Raw genomic sequence first — 23,545 nt, forward strand, 5'->3', positions numbered from 1 at the left:
CGCAGGTTTATTGAGTGTGTACATTGGCAGTCTGATGGGCTTTTTTTTCTGGCGCAGATCACCTAGTATTGAATAGAGAACTGGTTTCTCCATTGCCACTGGAATGTTATAGCCGTACATGCGATGCACAATCTGACACCATCAGTGACCCTTAATCTGCTGGACAGTACTTAAACGCCAACGTATTGGCTAGAGAATCTTGTAGCCATAACAGTAGGGCAATGACGAAGAACTACAAAGGATGTGGAGGTCTAATGTTCTTCCACAATCATCAAGCTCAGACCCATGACCGTCTTTATTTCCTCCTACGGTGGATGGACTAAGTAAGCTTGCGAAGTAGTCTCCCTGTCGCATTGTCCCAAGTACCTTTCTACTCGGTAATGTCCAGCTCATCGTAATGTCGGTAGATGCCCTGAGAGTATGGCTGCCTCCGATCGCTGGCGAGGTACTCCTGGATCTTGGGCCGTGCCTTGACCGCCTCATACAGCTCAAACACGCCCTTGTGCTCCTTCTCCATAACCTTCATCGCCTTGGGGAACATGAACTTCAGACCATCGACGCACTAGACAACAATTATTAGCCAACATAGTACTTTCCCTTCAGATATATGAGGGGAAGATTGCTCACATGGAACAGAACCAGATCCGCATACGTCAGACGACCACCGTACAGCCACGGTCCCTCACCGCTGGCCTTGCCCTTGAGCACCCTCTCGAAGTAGCCGAGGTACTTGGGCAGGCGGTTCGCGACATAGTCCTGGGTCCGGCGCAAACTCTCCTCCTTCTGGTCCTCGTAGTACAGACTGACAGCGATGGGGTGGTGGCAGTCGTGGACCTCGTTGGACAGCCCGTCAAGCGCGGTCAGGACGAGCGCGTTGAGCCGGTAGATGGCGTCCCCGTCGTCCTCAGAAGAGGAGTCGCCCGCGAGGCCCAGGCGCGGCGCCAGGTACATGAGGATGTTGGGCGTCTGGCTGATGACGAGGTCGCCGTGGCGCAGCATGGGCGGGGCCAGGTACGGCGGGTTCGACTCGTCGCCCAGGTTGGACGCGCCGATCATGGAGAGGACCGGGTCGGGGCCCTGGTGCGCCGTGTCGGTGTAGGTGGCGCCGGCCTCCTCGAGCAGCAGGCGGATGTGCTCGCCGCGGCCGGGGATGCCGGGCCAGTAGATGAGCTCGTAAGGGACGCCGTCCTTGGAGGTCTTTTGGCGCTTGGGGGCGGACATTATGGTGGTGGTGATTTGGTTGTTGATGGAGGTGGATGAGGTGAAGGTGCGGGGTGTAACCGCTGGCTTTGGGCGGAAGCTCCGGTAACAAACTGAAATGCTGTTGTAAGTGGTGGAGACCTGTCTTCGCAGGATACTGGAGGCTGCAATTGGTTTCGTTGGCGCTGAGAACAAGTGTCGGCAAGTGAACATGAACAGACTGACACGTGTGTATTTGGAGGAATATGAGAACTTTGAAGAAGAGAACGTGAAGTCGGGTCTTTGAACAATGTTGGAACCTGTCTCATCATTTACATCATACTTCCTTCGGCAAAAGTACCTGCATGAGGGGCAGTCGGCTGATGGTGGGGTTGTCGTCCAGGCACGCGGGCGCCCTGCCGAAAGCCCGAAGCTCCCCCGAAAAAGCATCACCAATCCAGGACTCCATCTGCAACAATACGATCGATGTCCAGAATGAAAAGCCAATGTACGTAGTCTATCTGTCTATATGATTCCTGGTAGCTTTAGCAGTTCTATATTGTGTGCCTTCTATTCTAGCCAACTCAGAAGTCGGTAACCCAATCGTTGGGTACATCAGGGTAAAGAACGGCAGTGTCTGGCTTCTGCAAGGTGGGCGGCGGCTTGTCCCGAACCTCCTGGACTTTACAGTCGATCCGCTGCGTCCCCTTTTCCTCCTTGAGGACGATGGTCAAGCACCCGTCCAAGCTCACGTCCCAAAACACCCCGCTGTGATACGACTCGGCGTTGAGGCCGCGCTGCCAATCCTTCATCTCCAGGATGTGGGTCATGCCGTTGTACGAGGGTATGTAGCCCAGCAGATGGTCGGTGGCCGCCGCGAGGTTGCTGTAGGCGCCCAGGACCTTGTGCTCGAAGTCGACGTACTGGCCGTGCTGGATATAACTGACCACGTAGACGGGCTTGGAGCTGCTACTGTTGCCGTCGCCTCCTCCTCCGCCGCCGGCCAGAGCCATGGCCTTGTGCACGGCGTTGGGGATGGGGATCTTCTCCAGGCCGGCGATGGCGCCGCCAGAGCTGGGCGCGGGGCTGTTGCGGAATTGGCTGACCTGCTGGAGCAGCGCTTTGGGGTACCCCGCGTCTTGCCAATTCTTTATCCAAGCGCCAGCGGCTCTTGCAGCAGAGGCCGAGATGCGCGGTGTCTCTTTGGGGGGCTGCTACAGTCCAGCGCAAACTGATTAGCAGATTCCTAGTGAGGTTACACCACGCATGGCGGGATAGGATAAGCTGACAGTGGCATTGCCCCTCGATGATGACGTCGCATCAGCGGCGGCACTGTTTCCAGTTGCTTGCTTCTTAGCCGGGGAGCACGGTCGGGTTTCTCGTCTTCTGAGTCGGAGGACCCGCTGACAGACAGCTCTGAGAAAGGATCGTATCTGTGTCTTGCCATGGTAAAATTCTTTATGATGCTTGAGTTGATCAGTCAAGTAGCCGTTGAAGCAGTCGGGTGTTAATGCCCGATAGCTCAAGAGCTTGGTGACGAGGGCCTTTAGTGGGGCCACAACAACTGTCACCGAGCTACACCGTCAATTCAGTGTCGGCATGCAGAAACTGCGTGACTCGGGTATTAAATGCATCTGCAGACAAAAAAAGCGATCACAATACTCCCTGTCATTGACAAATATTTCGAAATACATTGGGCAGTTTTCGGGACTTGAAAAGATGACAAAATTTTAGCTCGTGCCCTGGATCGAACAGGGGTTGCCAGAATATTGATGGTTAATCAGAATCTGGAGTGATAGCCACTACACTACACAAGCTACTGGGTTCGCCGTTTTGTGTGGTTATTAAAATCACGCTTATTGACTTCCATATAGTGTCCACATTTGGATGGTCGAGTAGACAGACCATTCGGCTCATTGCTCAGCGGGAACATTGCGCGAAAAGATAGGATTTACCACAACTTACTGATGCAAGTGCCACAGCATGGACTTCCCGTGATCGACTTGGGCGAAAGATGCGATCGAGCTGGCTGGCATGGCACTTTCAATCAAGCCATTTCTTAGTTCCGAGCTCTGTCTCATTCATTTTTTACCTACCTACTTAGGTAACATTGGTCGCTCTAAACTCTGTTTCAACGACGTGCGACGAGGTGGGAGCCACGCATCATGGAATCACATTCCCCTCTCTTTGTATAGATGCATCGACTTGCCATTCTCCAAGCATTTAATCTCATGGGTATGCATCTATGGTGCCACTTTGAAGCTGGGGACTTCAAGAGAGCATATTGGTTGTGCAAGATACCAGCTCGCCCTCATGTTTGGTCCCTGACTACGTGGTACACTGGACGGCCCGCATGTTTCCTCTCCAAATGATGATGATGATAACGATGGGACTACTACTGGTAAATGGCAGTGGGTGTCGCCGCGACCGGGTCGTCTCGTGGTCAACGTAGGCGACTCGTTGAGACTCCTGTCCAGGAAGTAGCCCAACCCAGCCTTCTTCGCGTGGATCCCCATGCCAAAGCTATGGGTAGAGCGAGACGCTCGTTTGCCTACTTCTTGCGGCCCAGCGACACGGCCATGTTGAACATGCGAGACGGGGTTTGTAAGTGCTTGGATTGGCACTTCAACAAGCTCAATGTCCTACAGGCCCCACCCAACGTACAGGCAGAGAATCTGGCAACGCTGCTTGCACACATCCACGAGGAGATATAGTGACGCAGACGAACTTCTTATGTCTGGTAGTATTGAGTTGGGCGTTTTCAAAACGCTCAACCGGCCAGTTAAGGGGCTGAGTTTGAACGATATGACCCAAGTCCAGTCGAAACCACGACAGCATTCATATTCTGAGTAACAGTTCTTCGAGTGCCAGAGGTTTCACCCCAGATTAAGGTGGATGACCTTCTCCTCCAGATAGGCATCCAGGCCACTCTCGCCCAGCTCCGACCCCAACCCGCTCTGCTTGGACCCCCTGAACGGCAATTTCCAATCCACATTGTTGCTCTCGTTGATATACACCATGCCGGACTGAAGACGGGCAGCCGTGCGATGGGCCACCTTGATATTCTCGGTAAATACCATGGCGGCCAGGCCGTACGCCGAATCGTTAGCCAGAGCGACGGCCTCGTCTTCGGTCTCGAATGCGGTGACGGCGAGTACCGGCCCAAAGATCTCTTCGTGGAAGATCTTCATGTCACGGGTGACGCCCTTGTAAATGGTCGGTTGGACGAAGTACCCCTTATCTCCGAGATCTTGGTACCGGCCACCGCCCATGACGAGTTCGGCGCCGTCCTGGTTGGCGCTCTCGATGTACCCCATAATCTTGTTATACTGCATCTTAGAGGCCTGAGGGCCCTGCGTGGTGGACGCGTCGAACGGCATGCCGACCTTGGACGCCCTGGCCATCCGGGAGAAGATGTCGAGGAACTGCTGCTGCACGGCCCTCTGGACGAGGATGCGCGAGTTGGCGCTGCAGATCTGGCCCGCGTTGCCGAAGCCGCCGGAGATGGCCCACTTGGCCGCCTGCTCGAGGTCGGCGTCGGCGAAGACGAGGAAGGCCGACTTGCCGCCGGCCTCGATGGTCGTCCTCTTCATCTGTCCCGCGGCCAGTTTGAGGATCCGCTGGCCCGTCGCGACGGACCCTGTGAAGGCGATCTTGTCGACGCCCGGGTGGTTCACGAGGGCCTCGCCCGTCGACCTGCCGTGGCCGTTGAGGACCTGGACGACGCCCGGCGGGTAGCCCGCTTCGGCGAAGAGTTTCGCGAGGTAGAGCGCCGACAGGGGCGTGTACTCGGACGGCTTCATGATGACGCAGTTGCCCGTCGCGAGGGCGGGGCCCAGCTTCCAGGGCCGCGGTGGTGAGCGGGAAGTTCCAGGGGTGATGGCGCCGCAGACCCCCACGGGCTGGCGCAGGGTGTAGCCGAACTTGTCCTTGCTGACGGGCACGGTCTGGCCGTGCAGCTTGTCGGCCCAGCCGGCGTAGTAGCGGAGGCAGCCGGCCGTGTGGGGGGCCTCGAAGTGCATGGACGCGGGGAAGGGCTTGCCGACGTCCAGGGCTTGGAGGGTGAAGAGGTCCTCCTTGTGGGCTTCGATCAGGTCGGCGGCTTTGTGCAGGAGCGCGGCCCGCTGCTCCGGGGTTAGGTCGCGCCAGGCTGGGTTGTCGAAGGCAGCACGCGCGGCTTGGACGGCGGTGTCGACGTCGGCGTCCGTGGCGACCTCTACGGAGCAGATTGGATCTTCGGTGCTGGTCAAGAGTTCACACGTCAACCATGTTGTTGGAGTGAGAGTGAAGGCTCTTCATGCGCTTGACGACGTAAACTGACTGTCATGAGAACGAGCGACTTACGCAGGGTCAATACTGGCCAAGGATTCAGAGGAACTGCCCTTCACGAACTGGTTGTTAATAAACAGTCCCGTCGAGAAGGAGATATTCTTCCCATTGGGGGCTGTCAAGTTGATATCCATGTTGGAGATTACAGTGAGGAGGTCCAGAACGGGTACGAATGAGGTTTTGCGAGTACAATTTCAAGCAGGCGTAGGCGATAAAGGCCGATAGAACTGATTCTTATTTTCTACAATCAAGAGATATAAGACATGAGAATATGCGAGATTCTAGACGAATGGTAGCATACAAGTACCGAGACGAGAATGAGGGGGCTCAAGTTCGTATAAGCCATATACCGTCTACAGTCGCATTGTATTGGCTGGGCGTGAGCTCACGATGCAGATTCGGGCGAGAATGGCGCCGATCGACGAAGCAGTCGTTGCATGGTGCAACACCATAATGGCAAACACCGAACGCGGGGTAGAATTACCATGGTATTCATTATTCATTCCATCGACTGCCGCTTCTCATATGTACCACACGCAAGTTCCTACGTAGACGTTGGCGTTGATCTTGCACTCGCAGTCGGTGGTTGGCTTTCCAATCCAGAAAAGGGAGGGCTCCTACCAGTCTACAAGCGCGTTCAGCTTCACCTGGGATAACAGACCTTCGGTCTAGATTGCAGCTTCGCCGTGTGTAACATCACCCATGATGGATCTGGCATGCTTCGCCTGTCGTTGGACCTTGAATACCGAACGCGCGAGCTCGAGAGAAGCGAATGAGCGACAGGCTCAAAGCTACCCTTACGGAGCAGGGCAAATAATCGCACCCAGAATTGTCACAAGCTGCTCCCCATGGGGTATCATGGCAACAGAATGCCGGCCTGCGACAAGGTGGCGATCATTGCTATTGCTCTGGACAAGGTAGGGTCGCACTTGGGCGGCGACAGTTTATTTTTGGACTTGGGGCGCCCCTGATGCCTGAATGCTTATAACCAGCCACAGCGCCACAGACACGGTCGAGTTGCCCCGCAGTGCTGTGGTTCAGGCGATTTAGGCCCCTGGTGGAGATCCGGGCTAGCTAGGTCGCTTAAATGCGCACCATCTCTGTTTCATCGTCATCAATTAACGGCATTTGGATTTTGATTGATTCCACCCTCCAAACACTCCAACGAGTCCAAGTTCCTGCAGCTCCTGCAGCTCTACAAGGGGAACCCCCCGAGGTAGGCTGACCAGTAGGCTGACCTACTGCCGCATGACATAATGGCGACGACTGCCACTCAGGCAATACCAAGCCCTTGGCAATGGAGTCACTCCTTGCGGTCTGGTGGCCCGACACTGCCAATACTTGCCGCCGATCGCTGGTCGCGGAGCTGAAGCGTCGCTAGTCCTGGGCTGACTGCTCCATCCAACGTGGAGCGCGACCAGTAGCCGCCGGCCGCTCGAGTTTGGTGATGTAAGGACCAGCCTCAGCAGGGCAGGGCTGAATGCCGCCCGTCCACTCCCTGTTTCAGTTGTTTGCAACCTCCATAACATATAACCAAACCCCATTCCACTCACTTGTTTGCCTATGCTATGCTTATGTCGCTCGTTCCGTCATATCGCCCTCGTGATCTAGTCTCCTCTGTGCGACTCTTGACTACTCGGCTTGGTCACGCGCGCTCGAGACAGCACTTCCTGACCTCGTCTCTACCACTAACCACACGTCCGCTTGGCGTGTCTATATATCATTCACAGCATACTCCTAGTTCGAAACTAGGCAAGATGGCGTCAATACTATCGATTTCGGACGACATGCAGCGGCGCACGAGAAAAGAGTGCGGCTTCGACCAGGCTGAGGCCGATCTGCCCAGCTACGCGAAAACATTCAAGGCTCCCTCCTCTATGCTGTCCGTCAAGGGCAAAGCCAGCGACATCCTGTCCTATCTCGGCTCCAGAAACCCTCTACCTCGAGCCGTCGCCGGCAACGACACCGTATGGCTGCTCGACAACACGGCCTACAAGAACGCCCAGACCGGCAACTGGGAGGCCGAGTTCGTCTCGGCCGTCTTCGCGCAGCAGCCGTCCTGCACCGTACTCGAGGCTGTTACCTCCGTCGCCAAGAAGATCGGGCTCAGCGACAACGACCCGAATTATTCCACGATCGAGGAGCGCGTCCTGCCATTTATCCAAGATATCCGCCCCGGCACACAAGTCAAGGCCCTCCAAGCGGGCACAGAAAACCTGAAGTTGGGACCCGGTGGTCGCAATGGCATCAGCAGCGATGTGAAACCGGTACAAAAGGGCGAGGAACACCCACAAATCGCCCCGACGTTCGCGCAGGTCCCGAAAGGCGTCAATGGCGTTCTCATGATGAGGACGTTCTTCGCCGAGCCTGAGGGTTGGAGCGTGATATCTGGTGAGCTGGCAAATGGCAAACCCAGCCTTCCAAATTTGGCCAAGACTAACCACGAGCGAGCTAGACATCGATGATACGATCAAGGTTACGATGACGAGCGATCCGATCGGTATTCTGAAATCCACCTTTGTCGACACTCCCCAGCCGTGCCCCGGCATGCCCGAGCTCTACAAGTACATCGTGTCGTTGATCCGGGAGACGTCGCCCTTCTTCTACCTGTCTGCGTCGCCGTACAACCTCTACCCCTTCTTGCGCGACTTCCGCGACAAGCACTATCCCCACGGCACCATCGTCCTGCGAGACTCGAGCTGGATGTCTATACCGGGGCTGCTGTCGAGCATCACCTTGGGCACCGAACAGTACAAGACAGAACGAATGACCAAGATCCACGAGTGGCTCCCCAAGAGGAAGTTTATTTGCATTGGCGGTAAGACAACCCCACCCCCCATGAGGCGCATGGCAATACTCGGCGGTTATTAATATTCTGGCTTGACAGATTCTACACAAGCGGACCCGGAGTCCTACGGCAAGATGTACGTTCTCTTTCCACTTTCTGAGGTCATGATGCGATGCAGATCAACTGACAGATAATGTATAGTTATCGAAAGTACCCAGGCTGGGTGAAGCTCATCCTTATCCGCAAGGTGACGGATATCGCGGCTCTCGGCATCGAGTCCAAGAATGAGCCGAAACGGTTCGAAAAGGCGTTTAAGGACGTCCCCCGGGAGCGATGGCATGTATTTGAGGACCCCGCCGAGTGCAGGGCCATTATTCAGAAGATGGTTGCTGCGGAATCCTAGGAGAGAGTACGCTGGTTCCATTGTCGGATGTTGGGGGCTTGCAGAGTCGAAGCAGGGAGTTGGGCGTTTAGCGTTCTGGAAATAATATTTGACATGCCATCTTGGCGGTTGACTTGGGAGCAAATTATGGGAGATTCTATCTATGAAGTTTGACCCGAGCTATTTCTATATTTATGTCTACATATGAACTGTGCATACCAAAACTATCGGTATATCTATCTGAGGTAACCATAGCAAGACGAGACAGAGTTCATCTGTTCATGCGTCACCAGAAGATGACGATCCGATGTTATTGGCACACGGGGTATAACTGGGATATCTTCCGTTCATGTATGCGCTGATTGAGTATTAGGAAAACCAATGATCGTGATAGTTACCTCGAAACCACCATGCCTGCGTTAATTTGCCTAGCAAGAAGGGCAATACCTGATTCGGTAGGTAGCGAGAGCTGATCGGCTCAGCCCGTCTGTACAGGCTACAGCTCCCCCGCCAAAAGCGCCCACAAGGCTGCATGCCCCCTAAAAATAGGGTGCAAGGCGATAAGCCAACTGAAGCTCTAGGCCCCACTGGCCCCAAATGACATGGGACACAGCAGCCTAGGCCACTACGCACATGCATCACCGGAACTCAGCGTCGCGTGCATCCGACATACCGTTGATCCTGACCTCCTGATAAGCACCACATGAACCCCTAACCGCCACAGATTCTCGGTCGCGTGGTTCTCTCGACGACACCACGCCCTCAGCACACCGAAGCCGCCAAATCCTACACATTTCTTGCGCAGGCAACAAGGCAAACGAGCTGGGATTGAAAGAGGTGGGCTGCGCCCGACACCGACATCCAGAATGAGTCGGTCTCCGGCCTCTTCTGGACTTCTACCAATGCCTGGCTCGCCTTCCTCCTCCTGGGCCTTGTACCGGGCCCGACTCGCTGCCATCTTTCGCAAATCCGACACCTCAGTTCTCATTGCCTTTTGGCTCTTCGGTATGGCCGACCGCCTCCCCAATTCCCCTAGCATCTGATTCAATACGAAAGACATTTGCTAACGAGTACTGCCCTATTCTCCCCCACATCTAGGTCTGATCAACAATGTCCTCTATGTCATCATCCTCTCCGCCGCCCAAGACCTCGTCGGCTCCGACGTGCCCAAGGGCGTCGTCCTCCTCGCCGACGTCCTCCCGTCCTTCTTCACGAAGCTGATCGCGCCCTACTTCATCCACCGCGTCCCCTACGCCGCCCGCATCCTCTGCTTCGTCGCCGGCTCCTCGGCGGGCATGCTGCTCATCGCCCTCACGCCGCCCGACCGCTCCGTCGGCATCAAGATGGCCGGCGTCGTCGTCGCGAGCCTCACGAGCGGCGGCGGCGAGCTCAGCTTCCTGGGGCTGACGCACTACTACGGGCACATGAGCCTCGCGGCCTGGGGCAGCGGCACGGGCGCGGCGGGCCTGGTGGGCGCGGGGCTCTACGTCACCCTGACGGACTGGTTCGCTTTCAGCGTCCGGAATAGTTTGTTGGCTTCGGCGTTCCTGCCCGTCATCATGCTCATCAGCTTCTTCGTCATCCTGCCGCGGGGCCCGCTGCGCGAGGGTCAGACTCGGAAGGACTACCAGACGTTGCCGGAGCAGGACTTGGAGCAGGACGAGGTGGAGGCGCTGCCCGCCGACAACGCGGCGGCGAGCCTCTTGGCTCCTGGGCCGGCGGTGGCGGCTACGGCGTTCTCAGGCACCAGCGACAATGCGGCGGCGCGGTTCAATGCCAACTTGCGCCGTGCCAAGTCCTTGTTCTTCCCGTACATGCTCCCCTTGCTGCTGGTCTACGTGGCCGAGTACAGTATCAACCAGGGTGTTGCGCCTACCCTACTTTTCCCGTTGCAAGGAACACCGTTCAGCGAGTACCGCGCATTCTACCCGTTCTACGGATTCCTGTACCAGCTGGGCGTCTTCATCTCGCGCTCGTCCATCGCGTTCATCCGCATCCCGCACCTGTACCTGCCGTCCGTCCTGCAGATCGTCAACCTCGTGCTCCTGACCTTGCATGCGCTCTTCTTCTTCATCCCCAGTGTCTATGTTGTTTTCCTCGTGATCTTCTGGGAGGGCCTGCTGGGCGGCGCGGTCTACGTCAACACGTTCGCCGAGATCATGGAGAACGTGCCCACCTCGGAGCGCGAGTTCAGCCTCGGCGCCACCAGCGTGAGCGATAGCGCGGGCATCTGCCTCGCGGGCTTCGTGGGCATGAGCATCGAGCCCTGGCTGTGCAATTACCAGGTCCACAACGGCCGGGACTGGTGCAAGCGGATCAAGGTTGGATAAGTAGACAACGCTATTAACTATTACTATAGCCATATAATGTTTCCATGTGCACGCTCATCGATAGATAAACTAAATAACCGGGAAATCATATCAACCCCTTACAGTTTCCACGAGTCCTTTTGCTCGATATGCTCAAATGGAAACGGGCCAAGCGGCCACGCTTCCGACACACGCCTCTCCACCTGCGGACTCCTGGACTTTGGGGACTCGAGGGTGGTTCTTCCAGCGCGACGTGCTGCCACGAACCGGAAGACCTCGACAGCCCGGGGCTTTCCGGGCCTGCGACGTACTTGTCATCGGGCACCTGCCGCGGGAGATGCAGCGAGTCTTCGCTCGTGTCGTCATCATGCTGCTGCTCGTAATAATATCGCCCGGACTCCACGCCGCGTCCACCGGGCGCCGTCTCGGAGCTCCTCCGGGCCGTGCCCGTCTCCATGCCCATGCGCATCATTTCGAAGTAGGGCCGCCCGACCACCATGCCCGACGTCGCGGAGCCCAACGTCGTACTCGCTCTTTCACCACCGCCGTCAGGCCCCCACCTCGCTTGCGCTGACCACCGCCTAGAGGAGCAGCGGCCGTACTGAATAGCCAACCCCCGGCGTTATGAAGGTGATTATTCGCCGTCGAGGTCCGGCCCGACCAATTCCCGCCCGCCGAGTCTTTGTTGGCTTGCGTCCTTAGGTACTTCTCCCCGCCATCCGACACCAACGAGCGCAGGATGGGCGCGCACCCGCAAATGACGCCCAGGTTGGCCTCGACGGCGGCCCAGATCCAGAGCTGGTAGCCCTCCCAGGTGACGTCGTAGGTCCCCAGTTCCACGTGGTAGACCCAGTAGGTGCGCATGCAGCCCGCGGCGACGACGACGGCGCCGAGGCCGAAGAGGACCATGAGGCCGAGGCGCTGGTGCAGCGGGAGGGAGAGGCGGTACAGGGTCGGCATGGGGAGGATGTAGACGGTGAAGTCGATCAGCACGGTCAGGATGGTTTGGGAGAGGAGGCCGGGGACTTCGGAGATGCAGTCGGATTCGGTGCGGGAGAGGTTCCAGTAGCTGGAGGGGGGGCTAAAGCAGAAACACACGCGATGTATTTAGCACGTTGACTGCGGCGAGAGAAAGCACAGAAGCATGGCTACCTAGCCATTTTCTTTTGACTTACCTACACTGCGCCCAAAGCAGCACGAAAAACGCCAGCATCTGGACCGAGTTGACCACGATGGTGGCCCACGTGAGCCGCAGGAACGGGGTCCCCCCTGAGCGCGATGCGCAGATAGCTAATCAGGATGGAGAGCTTGCCGAGCCCCGAGGCAAACACAAAAAGGCCTGGCCCGCGGCCGAGACCTTGCGGCCCTCGACCAGCATCCAGTAGGGCACGTCCCAGACGTGACGGTCCCAGCCGTAGAACTTGGTGGCTGTAGTCCGGGGGGAACGACGGGAGGGTCGGGTGAGGATCAGCTCGGGTTATGAGAAACGACTTCTTCTTCTTCTGCACATTCTAGCTCTCTTCTTTCTTCCTCATTCTGGTTTCTACTTCACTGGGTGTCAAGGGCGGGGTAAAAGGGGAGAGCTAAAACTCACCCAAGATCACGTCGACGGTCGTCGCCGCGCAGCACACGCCCGCGGCCACCATGACCCAGTCGTCCCACCATGCCTTGCGGAGCTGGTACACGCGGACATATAGACGGAGCGCGAGGCATACGAGCGCCACCGACAGCGTCGTCACTTCCGTGATGAACAGCTCGGGGCCCCGCGTCGGCGGGTCGGTGTAGTTGGGGTGCGGCCAGGTCGCTATGACCGAGAGCGGGGGAAGCGCATCGTCGTCCTGTTTTATCTTCTTTCTTCCTTCCTATTTCCTTTTCCGGTCGTTCTTATTGTTTGAGGTTTTCGTCTTTACCGTGGCAAAGTTGCCGGTCTCGTAATTGTTGGATGACTGGACCGATCAAGTTCCGAATGTTGCTTATGACGACATTTCTCGGCGCAGCGCGCGTATCTGACGAACACAGTTCCCAGGCGGTGTGAAGCTGCGAATGCGGCGCTTTTGGCCCGATCATTCAAGGAGGGAGAAGAAACAGGAGACCTTTCGGAAAATCAGATTGATATTCCCAGATGCGGTAGAGGTAGTTTTGACAGGTATATCAGGACATAGTCCAGCTTTGGCCTCACCTTTCCGTTTCGCCAGTCAGGTGACTATTTCGTCATAATCGCGGCCATAGACCAGAGGAAACGGTATCAGAAACGAAAAGAGTTCGGTTTCAGTATGGGATGGGTTGATGGGAATTGGATGGGAAGAAATGTGACCGTCGCGATGCAGCTGTCGTCCCCAGGAGCCTACGAAGTACTTAAGGGAGGGGGGGATTGTGAAAAATATGGCCCAATACCCAGTCAGGCTTTTACCTGCGTTGGCTGGCAAAACCCACTCAAAGGAGCAGCCGAGGTTCGCAACTGCCTGTGACAGACCAGATAGATGCAGGCCACGAGCACCGCGGCGAATATTGCCAGATACATATTGCAGTCGTGGTCCAGCCTTCCGCGGGCCGTAATCATGTTCGTTTTCTCAATAGATGCTCCCTACAGGGCGGCATTGCGAAGGCTGATGGCGCAACATTGGCCACGGGCATGCGTTGCCCAGCTTGCACCGCCATGGCTTGGACAACCGCATCTCTTCGCTGCTTTCTGATTCCTCCGTCCTGTGTTCTTGGTTATCCGAAGTTTGGTTGTGGCAAAATATATCCGTGTGGCACTGTGGCATCATGGTTTGTTCCGTTTCGAACTCTCTCCCATTTAATTTTGATAACTCGGGCCCCGAACTCTAAATCGCTCAAGAGGGCCAATGGGGAGCGGTGCAAACGTGCGCGACGTTCAGGCGTTGCTGCTTTGCTTCTTTATTGGTCAACTCCAGGAGATTAGAAACTTGAACATCGGATATGCTGGATGGAGACTAGTATGGCGATTACTCACCATATAGGCGATGTGAGCAGTCTGGCTTCATCCGGCGGATCAATCTGAATCCCCAGGTTTTGTATCATTCCCAGAATGGAACGGGACAATCTATTGGCCGCTGTATCTGGACATCCCCCTATCCGATATGGGATCTTGCTCACCTATTTCATGACCATGTCGTTAAATTAGGCTACTGGGTCTTCTACCCCCTTTTTTCATGTAGGAGCCGCCGCCTCCAACGGTCGACCTTCCGACTGGCGCGCTAGGCATTTAGGACGTAGTGCAAGTCAAACGTTTCTTTAGATGAATTGACGTAAGGCACTAGGAAAGCATGCTGGTTGCGTATTCCCCCACGCTGCTCCATGTACTCACTCGTGTAGAAACTTATACCAGTTGGATCATCGTGGCGATGATGGTAGTGGTGGTTTGCGTAAGCACTTACGGCATTTCACGAGCTCGTGCCTTGTTGCCGCTAAGCTGCTGCTTTGCTCAGTACTGAGCCGGCGGGTCGCTAGTAGTTTAGGGGGTGGGAAGGGGGGCCCACGGCATTCCGCGGGACGCCGGTACTATTTATACGGTAGGTGGCTAGTTGCATCCGAACTGCCAGGTACGAACTCGAGAACGCCGGGTCCGGGCAGAATCCGGGTAATTAGTGAAAGTCGGTCCCTTATGCATCAAGTGGCGTACATACAGTGGACTTACCACTGGTTATCCCATGGTTACAGTGCCGGGATTTGGCCAGTTAGAGGTCGTTCTTTTGAAACGGGAGTCAACGTTTAGTGGCCGCGCCAATGACTGGGCGTCCATGGATATCGGCTGGTACTGGTCAGCTGCAGAGTGTTGCGCATGGCGAACGGCAATGGAATGTTGCACCACTAGGAAATGCTGCGGGGAAGACAGCCATCAGTGCAACACCCCTTCTAGAAAAAGGCTCCGGGTTATTAACCTCAGGGTCAAGCTTCTGTTGACAGGCCCTTTGACTTTGCCCTTGCGTTTCGTGGACAGTTGCACCCTGCGTGCACCGCTGCATTTGACATTCGACTTGAAATACCAGACTGCCAACACCGCCTCAATCGCATTCGTTTTTTATCTGTATTCTCCATGTTTACGGCCCTCAGGAATAGACTTATTCTTGACGTACACCGCCTCACGTTTCAGCATCCGTCCCAAGCCCAACCGCTGTCCACTCAGGTCGTGCCCTGTTGACACTTGACACTGACGTCAGTTCCACCATGCGCATTCCGCGAATACGGTAGAACAAGCGCCTTTGACTTCGCGATGGGCCCCTGGTTTCGGTTTTATATAACGAGCGCCCAGGGTCGATATCATTATGACAAAGATCTGGTCACGAGCCCATCGCATTGGAGTTCTTGCTTAGTCAAGGTGATCTGGAATCTGAGATCTGGAATCTTACTGCTACCCCGTCCACACCATCCGCCGCCACCATGTCCGACTACCACCAGCAGCTCACAGGCCCCCAGCTCCAGGCCCTGCTCGACATCCTGACCCACCACGAGACCTACCGGGAGATCGAGAGCTTCAAGGGCCCCACCGCCATCGCCCGCTATGGCTACCCCTTCTCCACCAGCACCGAGGGCGGCGGCCCCGAGTCCGCCGCCCCGCTGCTGCAGCTGCCCTTCATCCGGCTCGTCCTGGACATGCCGGGGATGCGCGCGATGCCGCCCGACTTCTACAACGTCAAGTACCGCGCCGTGATGCAGCGCCTCGGCGAGGCCGACCTGTCCGAGAGCTACGACAAGGGCTCCATGGGCACCCGCAAGACCCTCGCCACCGCCGCCTCGGCCTTCTGGGAGGGCATCGCCCGCGGTATGCTCGGTGGCGTCCCCGCGCCCGGCGGGGCCTCACCCCGGCCGCGGTTCGACCCGGACCGCCCCTCGGCCGCCGAGTTCGAGGCCTCGTGGGACTTTTGCGTCCGCGACGTCGTCTACGGCGACCTCCTGGAGCGCCTCTTCCACTACGCCCGCCAGTCGCAGGACTTTGACCGCTTTTCGGAGCAGGTCGGGGACTCGATCGAGTACATTGTGATTCACATGGCCACCTTCATGCACTACATCTTTGCAGTCTCGCCAGAAGGCCCCTACTTGTTAAAGCTCATCGAAAGCTTCAATAAACTGTGAGTGGTCCCATCACCCCCTTTTTGCGGCAGGATGGTCGATGCTAGCCTTGAAATCGGGGTATGGGTGGAATGCGATGTGTTGTAGTGTAACTGGTGCCCTTGGAGTCGCTAAATACGCGTTGCGGTTGCTTACTATGTGAATGCCAGATATCCATATACCATGGTCGCCCAGACGCTGCGGCTCGGGAATGCGGCAACCATGATCAACGCCATGAATAAGCTCTTCCTCTCCAAGATGACGGTGGGCGGCGTCACAAACTGGATGGGAATCACCAAGGGCGCCAACGACGGAATGAACTTGATGCAGAGGTTGGTGCAACACACCTCACACTACTTGGGGTTACATGGCTGACATTCTAATAGGATGCTTTCGATCATTGTCGACTTTGATGCCAGCGATTTCCGCAAGGCCGCTGAGGCCATCAAGAAGCAGAAGAGCCGGCCCAGCGACAAGCACTTTGCCGCCATCGACGAACACGTCAACTGCTCCAGGGACACGCGCGAGGAGATGCGCGCCACCAGCATGATGGGCCACGAGTCCATCATCACCACGATCCTTGCAACCAAGGACCCCGCCCTGGCCGCGGGCCTGAGCCACGCCCACCACGCGATGCTGCAGGAGTACTACTCGGCGAGGCTATCTCAGCGGGACCGCGAGCAGATCATCAAGGTCGCCTGTCGATCGAATCCCGATTACTTCACCGCGCTGATGAAGGACTCGTCCAGCTCAAGTAAGTGGTCTATTCGCTCTCCCCCCAGACTTACTAGAGGCATGCTGACGTTTAATCAGTGGAACCCATCATCCGCGCGGTCCACGCGAACGTATCCCTCCATAAATACGTCCCCCTGATCCAGAAGTTCGTCGGCGACCTCATCAAGACGGGCAAGCCGGACAAGAAGACCAAAGAGCCGCCCTCGGTGGAGGACTACGTGATCCTCCTCCGCAAGCACAAGACGTCGCTCTTCAAGTTCCTGCACGAGGTCTCGAGCTGCTGCCCCGACATCCAGAAGCTCTTCCTCGACTGGGTCAAGGACGCCGCCACGAGCTTCCGGCAGGCCCCGCCCAATCCCAACTACAACGGAAACATGCCCCTCCCCCTCAAGACCCAGCAGCAACGATCCCACCACAACAACGGCAATGGCAGCACCGGGGCTGTGTTTGGCGCCGGAGCCGCCGGCGCCCTGAGTGGCGACCTCCAGAACATGTACGCCGCGCTCCCGCGCGAGACGCAGTACCAGGTCGCGTCCGTCCTGGACGCGCACGCCGACTACCTGGCGCAGCTGCACGAGGCCTCGCGCCGCAGCCTTCAGCAGATCGTGGACCGGCTCGCGGGCGTGCGCGAGTCGGCCGTGCGCCGCAGCATGCAGGGGCCCGGGGTCTACCTCGCGCGCTGGCACGCGCTGCTCGACGATACAATCATCACGCCCGCGGCGCCGGGCCACGGGGTGCCGCTGCGGTGCGGGCGCGATGTCAAGGGGGCCAAGGCGTCGGGGAAGACGGGGATGAAGGGGGCCGCGGGCGAGGAGGGGAGGGGAGTTGGGCGGGCTGGAGGAGAGTTTCGAGGATACGGTTTCGCTTGTGTCGTCGGGCGGGAATAGTAGTAACGGGTACGGTCGCAGTGGGCCGACGGCGCCACAGGAGCCGAATGCAAGGGTCGTGGTTGAGGCGCTGGGGGACAAGTTCCGGAAGGTGGCGGCGGAGATCAGCGCGGAGGCGGTGCGGGATGTCGCTGCTGGGAAGGTCTGAGGGCCTTGGGATTTGTCTACGGGGCTTTGGTTCCTGGGCTACTGGGCTTGAGGAATGCAACTGGGTTGCCGAATATCATTCCTAGTCTAGTAGTCTTTATTGTACATAGTTGTCTAATAGACTATTGAAGCATGCACATGTCTAATCATTACTGCATTAATCCATGTTGTCGACCATACCAACATTTCCCCAAGGCATTTACCTATTATTGTCTCCAGGATTGATATTGTCTTTGGGAATAGTCCCCGGTGCACAATCACACACGTGAGTTATGTACCACCCGAAGAGATGCGGGGTCGTCGTTCGACAATCTCGCCGTCTGCCATCCTATAGGCCATAGTCCCCCGAAAGGATTCGGCCGCTGTCTGTGCCGCTGTTCCAGGCCCCAGGCCGCCACCCACCCTGAACACGCATATCCAGCGCAAATCAACACATTTTCAACTGGAAGAGGGGTTATGGCTGCCTTTTCAATGTTCATAGCTTGAGTGTGTCTGTTTCCGAAAGACTACACTTGGAAAGTTCAAGTGTATTCCCCATCTCCTATTTGCCTTCTTAGTTATCGTCCTCTTTCCCTCTTGGCACGATGGGTGACGCAAACCCAGAACCAACCCCGGCTCCGGAACCAGCCCCTCCTGAAGAATCTCCGGTGGAAAGCCATGATGAGTCCGATCCCGAATCGGACTGGGATCCGAACCAGCCCTTCCTCGTCTCCAACGACAAACCCACCGTCCTCATCACCGGCTGCAGCGACGGCGGCATCGGCTCCGCCCTCGCCCGCGCGTTCTGGGACCGGGGCTACCACATCTACGCGACGGCGCGGCACGTCGGCAACAACATGCAGGCCGTCGACTGCCTGTCCGACGTCGCCATGCTGCAGCTCGACGTGACCAAGCCCGAGGACATCCGCAAGGCCGTCGAGGTGGTCGAAATGCAGACCGGGTTCCGCGGGCTGGATATTCTCGTCAACAACGCGGCGCAGCCGCACTTTATGCCGCTGCTCGACGAGGACCTGGATCAGGTCCGGCAGAAGTTCGAGGTCAATTACCTCGCGCCGCTCGCGGTCACGCAGGCGTTTGCGCCATTGTTGATGAGGGCGAAGGGGACGGCGGTGTTTGTTACGTCGATTGCGGGATACGTCAATATCCCTTACCTAGGTCAGTACCAGTTTTCTTAGCGATGATACCTCCCTTCTCTTGGCCCCCGGTCCACTCCTCACAATCCGCATTACTTTGGCAACTAACACTGGTGGGCGAGGGCCCCCATTTCAACAGGAACCTACTCCGCCCTCAAACGAGCAGAGGAGTTCATGGCCGAGACCCTGCGCCACGAGCTGAAGCCCTTCGGCGTCGACGTCATGGAGATCGTGACGGGCGCGGTCCAATCGAAAGGCCAAACCCACTTCGACGACTTCGTCCTGCCTGAGGGCTCGGTCTACAAGCCCATAGAGTACGTCATCAAGGCGCGCGCACAGGGGCACGACGGGGTAACCCGCATGGACACGATGGAGTACGCCAGGGCCGTCGTCGACGAGGTGCTCGCCTCGCCGGAGAGGCGCACCAAGGGGCGGGTCTGGTGCGGCGCCGGTGCGGAGATGGCGAAGGGCATGATGGTGCCGGCGGGGTGGGATCAGGAGGCTATGGTAAGTTGTGGTGTGTTGTGATCACGGTTCCCTATTACCGCCACGTTCTCCTACTTAACTTTCGCTTTTGATTCTTCGCACGTGGTTTGCTGATTATTTGTCAATAAACACAGGACGCTATCGCTGTTAAGGGTCAAGGTCTCGAAGAGCTGGGTAAGGAAGCTACTCTTGAGGTACGCGGTGGAAAGCCAGAATAGGGGTTGCTTTCAGGCAACTCTTATAATGTGATACGAGTTAAAATATTTTGCTGCAATGGATCGTGACACTCAAGAAGAAAAGACCTTAGATTGGCTCACATTCAATACCTCCCGCACTTAGCTCGAATTTCCGTTGTGATTTGAACTGGCTCCCAAGCCGTGGGGTTGCAGGACAGTGCAACCCATCTTCTTTATTTGGTGTCAGTTGGGACTTTTAGGACTTGTACTACGATTGCACCTTGGAAATCCTATGAACAATCTCTCTCACGCCAGCAAAGGAGAGTTCATCCAGTGTTTCCTGCCACAGCCGATCCATGATGCCCTGCCCTTCCTCCGAGTAAACGACCGGCGCCATGCTGCTTCTCAGTCAATATCGGGATTGGCCCCAATGCAATGATTAGAATATAAGAAAATGAGCAAAAAAAACCTACGGTCTGATCTTCTGGCCAGAGAAGTACTGCCCATGCGACTCGACACCGTGGTTCACCGCCGCATCCACCACGTTGCGCGACCCGACGGCGGCCGTGTAGCCCATCCGCCGCGTAACGAGCGTCTTGGCCAGCTTGCCCGCCAAGGTATCGTCGATCCCGCGCGCGAGCTGCGTGTCGTGGCACATGCCCGGCGACGCGGCGTTGAGGAAGACGACATCCTTGTCGGCCGGCACGATGGCGGCGAGCTTGGCGAGGAACAGCTGGCCCAGCACTTTGGTGGCGAAGTGGCGGTTCTGGAACTCGCCGGCGCCGCCGACCACGGGCGCGTCGAATGCGGGGAGGAGCGGGACCGCGGCGCGCTCCGTGAAGGTGGACATGGCGGCGCCTTCGGTCGAGACGAGGGTGATGCGCGTCGGGCGTTTCTGGCGCGGCCGCTTCGAGGCGGCGACGGGGAGGAGCAGCAGGGTGAGCAGGGCCGTGGAGAGGTACGTCACCTGGAAGCCCTCTTCATGCTTGGTGCGAGGGTTCAGGGAGAGCGTGAAGGGGATCACGGCCGCGTTCATGATTACGATGTCGAGCGTCGGCAGGGATTTGTTGGCCCGGTCGGCAAACGCGACGACGGAATCATAGTCGGACAGGTCCAGCTTCCAGACCTCGATCGCTACGTTTCTGGTTTTGTCGTCGCGATTCTGACCTAGGTCGGCAGCGGCGGTTTGGCCTTTGGCTTCGTCCCGGACGGCGAGGATCAGCTTGCTCAGGCCGAGGTCGAGAAGCTGACGGCTGCACTCCAGACCGACGCCGACGTTGGATCCGATAACGATGGCTGTTTGGCCTGAGAGATCGACATCACGGACAGGAGCGGGAGTAAAGGTGAGTTGACGATGAAAGAAGGTCAGAACCCCAGCTTCCTTCTCAGGCGTGGTATCAAATTTGGCAGCCATCATGGAGTGACACGATATTCAGAGATAACCCCGTTGGTTTGTCAAAAGTGAGACTTGGTAGTTAGGTCAAAGACGGGGAAACCCTCAAATAAGTAACACAACTTGGTGACCATCCCTTACTTCCGAAGTGGTGTGGAGTTGTAGGAACCACGAACCAACAAAACCAAATAATACAACACAAGAAACGAGATGGGTTACATTGGCCTGCAACCCGAGCGGTTGGTTATGCCATACAAGCCAAGTCGGAAGTTCAGAAACTGTGGAATCTCAGCCAATTCACGGCTCTTGCCTCTTCTTAAGTATCAGTGATAGCGTAGGAGGATGTCCGAACTCGTATATCATTGTCTCAGTTAATGTTGGAGTATGCAAGTATTGACCCACACACACCACTACGGGTGCGTATATAAGACTGTACTCTTCCCCAGGAACATATAGCAGTATTTAGTCCATCCGTCTACCTAACCCCTTTACGACCATTTGACATTAACAGAGGCAACATGGACAAGCTCAGCAATGCCGTGCAACTTGTCCTCGGACTGGGCTCGCTGAACAGCTCCTCAGCAGTTGGATCACCATCCGCTCTTTCCGCTTGCCAGCAGCTGGGCGCGACCTTCAACAACAACGCAACCTTCGTGCCGGGCGATGCCTTGTACACTCCTCTCGCCCACGCCCACTAGTCCCAGACGGCATGGGACCAGCCGACATGTATCTTCCTGCCCGAGACCACGGCACAGATGCAGACTGCGATCCCCCTAATCGTCGGGCATCAAAGCAAATTCGCGGTCCGCTCTGGCGGCCACATGGCGGCCAAGGGTGTTGCTAGCACCGACGATGGCGTTTTGGTTGACCTGTCGAGACTGAGGCGCCTGGAATACCATGCTGAGGCCAAAGAGGTTGTTCTCGGTCCCGGGCTGCGATGGAGAGACGTTTATGATTACCTTGATACATACAAAGTTACTGTGGTAGGAGGGAGGGTCTTGGATTGTGGGGTCGGCGGGCTGCCGCTGGGAGGTGGACTTTCCTACTTGTCCGACTTACATGGGCTGGTGTGTGACAACGTCGTCAATTACGAAGTACGTTGTGTTTCACTATGCTCTCTTTTCTACTTTCAGTGTTTTGCGAGTACCTCAAGACTCACTAATACTTCTCAGGTTGTTCTCGCCGACGGATCTCTCGTCAACGCAAATGCTGTGTCACGCCCAGACCTGTATCGGGCCCTCAAGGGTGGCAGCAACAACTTTGGTATGAATGCTTTCCACCTCGCATATAGTCAACTGTGTATCTAATTTTGATATTCATCGAGGTGTTGTAACGGCTTACACGCTAAGCACATATTCAATTAACGATGCGTGGGGAGGAACCAAGGTCTTCTCCTGGGACAAGACCGGTGCTGTCCTGGACGCCATCACGGCGTACCAGCACCTGCCCGACAAGGACCCGTATGCGAACATGAACCTGAATGCCGCTGCTACTAATCAAACGGGCCTGGGCGTGATTCTGACGCTGGTCTATCTCAAGCCCGTGGAGAAACCCGAGATCTTCTCCGATTTCTACAAGATCGAGGCGCTGATGGATACGACCGGGCTCAAGACGCCCACCAATATTATGGGGGAGTTCCCAACGCCCGCAGTGCCGCGGTAAGCATGACAAGAGCAGCGAAACAACCAGTAATTCAAAATGGAGAGAAGAGAACATTGACTATTATTTTGCGGGTAGGGTCAAGCATTGGACAACGACACACAAAGCGACCAAGTCAATGCAGAAGGCAATCGAGCACATTATGGCCACGACGCCCCACCTGGCCACGATCAAGTCCGTCCCCACGGGGACCGGGGTCTTCAGCTGGCAGCCCATCGCGCCCAGCCTGGTGGAAGCCGGCAGGCGCAACAACAACGACGACGGCCACGCGCTGAGCCTGGAGCCCGTGGCGCAGAACCGATTCCACTTGGACGTGCTATGGGCATCGGCGGCCGACGATGACAAGATCGGCCGCGCGGCCCAGGCCATCGTCGACGAGGTCGAGGGCGCGGCGCGGCGCGAGGGGAGTTATTTGCCCTACCTTTTCATGAACGACGCGCCCGAGGGCGCGCCTGTCATCGCGAGCTACGGGGTCGAGAACGTTCGGCAGCTTTGGGAGGTCTCAGAGCGGTACGATCCGGATCAGGTTTTTCAGAAGCTGCTGCCTGGCAGTTTCAAGTTACCGCCGTCGGGGTGGGACCAAAGCAACCCGTGGGGTCCACAAAAGGGGAGGAGGCGTGAGTGTTGGTGATGAACGGACAGTCCATTATTGGCGGGACTTGCATTTCGCTTAGGCGCGAGCTAGACGTATGAGGAAAAACAGGCCGCCAAGGCCATAAGGCTGCAGATCGCGATCCAAAGGGGAGTATGTCGAGTAGGTGCGGGGTTTAGCTCGCTCTCTTATCTGAACCAGCTACTCATCGATGGCATTAATACAAGCAAGCTAACTGGGATGGTTACGTCGCACATGGTTACTGATTGTGACGCCAGCC

The 23,545-nt window shown here is 56.8% G+C and overlaps 11 protein-coding genes across 11 annotated transcripts; 5 read left to right on the top strand and 6 right to left on the bottom strand.

The window, feature by feature from the left end:
- Nucleotides 1-370: 370 nt before the first annotated feature.
- Nucleotides 371-1,221, bottom strand: PG997_000082 (uncharacterized protein; the record flags this gene model as incomplete). Its single annotated transcript, XM_066804397.1, has 2 exons — nucleotides 371-562; nucleotides 628-1,221. The coding sequence occupies 2 exons, from the start codon at nucleotides 1,219-1,221 to the stop codon at nucleotides 371-373; spliced, it is 786 nt and encodes a 261-aa protein (XP_066674170.1).
- Nucleotides 1,222-1,763: 542 nt separating this feature from the next.
- Nucleotides 1,764-3,215, bottom strand: PG997_000083 (uncharacterized protein; the record flags this gene model as incomplete). The annotated part of the gene is made up of 3 exons (XM_066804398.1): nucleotides 1,764-2,390; nucleotides 2,439-2,754; nucleotides 3,145-3,215. 3 exons carry the CDS (start codon nucleotides 3,213-3,215, stop codon nucleotides 1,764-1,766), a joined length of 1,014 nt encoding a protein of 337 aa, XP_066674171.1.
- An 840-nt stretch (nucleotides 3,216-4,055) lies between these two features.
- Nucleotides 4,056-5,642, bottom strand: PG997_000084 (aldehyde dehydrogenase; the record flags this gene model as incomplete). Its single annotated transcript, XM_066804399.1, has 2 exons — nucleotides 4,056-5,421; nucleotides 5,524-5,642. 2 exons carry the CDS (start codon nucleotides 5,640-5,642, stop codon nucleotides 4,056-4,058), a joined length of 1,485 nt encoding a protein of 494 aa, XP_066674172.1.
- Nucleotides 5,643-7,295: 1,653 nt separating this feature from the next.
- PG997_000085 (uncharacterized protein) lies at nucleotides 7,296-8,699 on the top strand (the record flags this gene model as incomplete). The annotated part of the gene is made up of 4 exons (XM_066804400.1): nucleotides 7,296-7,899; nucleotides 7,964-8,326; nucleotides 8,396-8,432; nucleotides 8,498-8,699. The coding sequence occupies 4 exons, from the start codon at nucleotides 7,296-7,298 to the stop codon at nucleotides 8,697-8,699; spliced, it is 1,206 nt and encodes a 401-aa protein (XP_066674173.1).
- An 845-nt stretch (nucleotides 8,700-9,544) lies between these two features.
- Nucleotides 9,545-11,008, top strand: PG997_000086 (Protein BTN1; the record flags this gene model as incomplete). Its single annotated transcript, XM_066804401.1, has 2 exons — nucleotides 9,545-9,683; nucleotides 9,777-11,008. The coding sequence occupies 2 exons, from the start codon at nucleotides 9,545-9,547 to the stop codon at nucleotides 11,006-11,008; spliced, it is 1,371 nt and encodes a 456-aa protein (XP_066674174.1).
- Nucleotides 11,009-11,093: 85 nt separating this feature from the next.
- PG997_000087 (uncharacterized protein) lies at nucleotides 11,094-11,444 on the bottom strand (the record flags this gene model as incomplete). Its single annotated transcript, XM_066804402.1, has 1 exon — nucleotides 11,094-11,444. The coding sequence occupies one exon, from the start codon at nucleotides 11,442-11,444 to the stop codon at nucleotides 11,094-11,096; it is 351 nt and encodes a 116-aa protein (XP_066674175.1).
- Nucleotides 11,445-11,455: 11 nt separating this feature from the next.
- On the bottom strand, nucleotides 11,456-13,547 carry PG997_000088 (uncharacterized protein; the record flags this gene model as incomplete). The annotated part of the gene is made up of 5 exons (XM_066804403.1): nucleotides 11,456-12,056; nucleotides 12,163-12,277; nucleotides 12,317-12,415; nucleotides 12,582-12,845; nucleotides 13,421-13,547. 5 exons carry the CDS (start codon nucleotides 13,545-13,547, stop codon nucleotides 11,456-11,458), a joined length of 1,206 nt encoding a protein of 401 aa, XP_066674176.1.
- Nucleotides 13,548-15,388: 1,841 nt separating this feature from the next.
- Nucleotides 15,389-17,827, top strand: PG997_000089 (uncharacterized protein; the record flags this gene model as incomplete). Its single annotated transcript, XM_066804404.1, has 5 exons — nucleotides 15,389-16,077; nucleotides 16,228-16,389; nucleotides 16,444-16,811; nucleotides 16,871-17,664; nucleotides 17,720-17,827. The coding sequence occupies 5 exons, from the start codon at nucleotides 15,389-15,391 to the stop codon at nucleotides 17,825-17,827; spliced, it is 2,121 nt and encodes a 706-aa protein (XP_066674177.1).
- Nucleotides 17,828-18,410: 583 nt separating this feature from the next.
- PG997_000090 (uncharacterized protein) lies at nucleotides 18,411-19,663 on the top strand (the record flags this gene model as incomplete). Its single annotated transcript, XM_066804405.1, has 3 exons — nucleotides 18,411-18,981; nucleotides 19,099-19,466; nucleotides 19,580-19,663. 3 exons carry the CDS (start codon nucleotides 18,411-18,413, stop codon nucleotides 19,661-19,663), a joined length of 1,023 nt encoding a protein of 340 aa, XP_066674178.1.
- A 427-nt stretch (nucleotides 19,664-20,090) lies between these two features.
- On the bottom strand, nucleotides 20,091-21,035 carry PG997_000091 (uncharacterized protein; the record flags this gene model as incomplete). Its single annotated transcript, XM_066804406.1, has 1 exon — nucleotides 20,091-21,035. The coding sequence occupies one exon, from the start codon at nucleotides 21,033-21,035 to the stop codon at nucleotides 20,091-20,093; it is 945 nt and encodes a 314-aa protein (XP_066674179.1).
- Nucleotides 21,036-21,532: 497 nt separating this feature from the next.
- PG997_000092 (FAD-binding oxidoreductase) lies at nucleotides 21,533-23,358 on the top strand (the record flags this gene model as incomplete). Its single annotated transcript, XM_066804407.1, has 6 exons — nucleotides 21,533-21,667; nucleotides 21,713-21,997; nucleotides 22,187-22,277; nucleotides 22,339-22,672; nucleotides 22,752-23,290; nucleotides 23,348-23,358. The coding sequence occupies 6 exons, from the start codon at nucleotides 21,533-21,535 to the stop codon at nucleotides 23,356-23,358; spliced, it is 1,395 nt and encodes a 464-aa protein (XP_066674180.1).
- Between the last annotated feature and the right edge of the window lie 187 nt (nucleotides 23,359-23,545).

The sequence above is a fragment of the Apiospora hydei genome, assembly GCF_038363865.1.
Source record: "Apiospora hydei strain CBS 114990 chromosome Unknown utg000002l_segment0_segment0, whole genome shotgun sequence".
NCBI classification, from domain to species: Eukaryota; Fungi; Ascomycota; class Sordariomycetes; order Amphisphaeriales; family Apiosporaceae; genus Apiospora; species Apiospora hydei.